This window comes from Sceloporus undulatus, unplaced genomic scaffold (genome assembly GCF_019175285.1).
Source record: "Sceloporus undulatus isolate JIND9_A2432 ecotype Alabama unplaced genomic scaffold, SceUnd_v1.1 scaffold_14353, whole genome shotgun sequence".
Classification (NCBI taxonomy): Eukaryota; Metazoa; Chordata; class Lepidosauria; order Squamata; family Phrynosomatidae; genus Sceloporus; species Sceloporus undulatus.
In genome coordinates this window covers 1-494 of record NW_024817270.1, presented here as the reverse complement: position 1 = coordinate 494, position 494 = coordinate 1, and the positions used below count along the sequence as shown (strand labels likewise).

Genomic DNA, 494 nt, shown 5'->3' with positions numbered 1-494 from the left:
TCTCCCCTGTGTGGGTCCTTTGATGTGAACGTAGACTATCACTCCGACTGAAGCTCTGTCCACATTCCATGCATTTGTATGGTCTCTCTCCCATGGGAACACTGAAGTGTGTGTTTAATTGTGATTTGCATTTGCACATGCTCCCACAGGCAAGACATTCATCTTGGTCTGAGTATAAAGTCAGTTGTTCAGGAAATTCGGCACCCTGAGAGGTAGATGAGTTGTTCTTCTTGTTTTGCCTTTGTTTCCCCCTTTTTCTTTTCAGGTCCTTTTCATTTCCAAACTCCTCTTTTTCCATGAAAGGCTCCATAATTTCCATTGATGTCGCAGGTGGTTCCTCATAGTTCTCTCTCTGATGCTCATTACCTGCTTCAGGAAAAAGGAGAGCTAATTAGGAGCCAAGCACAGAATCAATCTGAATTACTTTATTTTATAATCTCCCCATTATTTTTTTAAAATAATCTTTATTGAATATTTACAGAATAAAAAAGGGG

At 39.9% G+C, this 494-nt stretch overlaps 1 protein-coding gene across 1 annotated transcript in view; it reads right to left on the bottom strand.

Annotated features, from left to right (window-relative positions):
- Nucleotides 1-488, bottom strand: part of LOC121918503 (zinc finger protein 501-like) — a gene marked incomplete at its 3' end in the record, with an annotated part of 1,402 nt that extends 914 nt beyond the window's left edge. Inside the window, exon 1 of the mRNA XM_042444546.1 lies at nucleotides 1-488. Coding sequence (XP_042300480.1) covers nucleotides 1-319 — 319 coding nt within the window.
- Nucleotides 489-494: the final 6 nt, after the last annotated feature.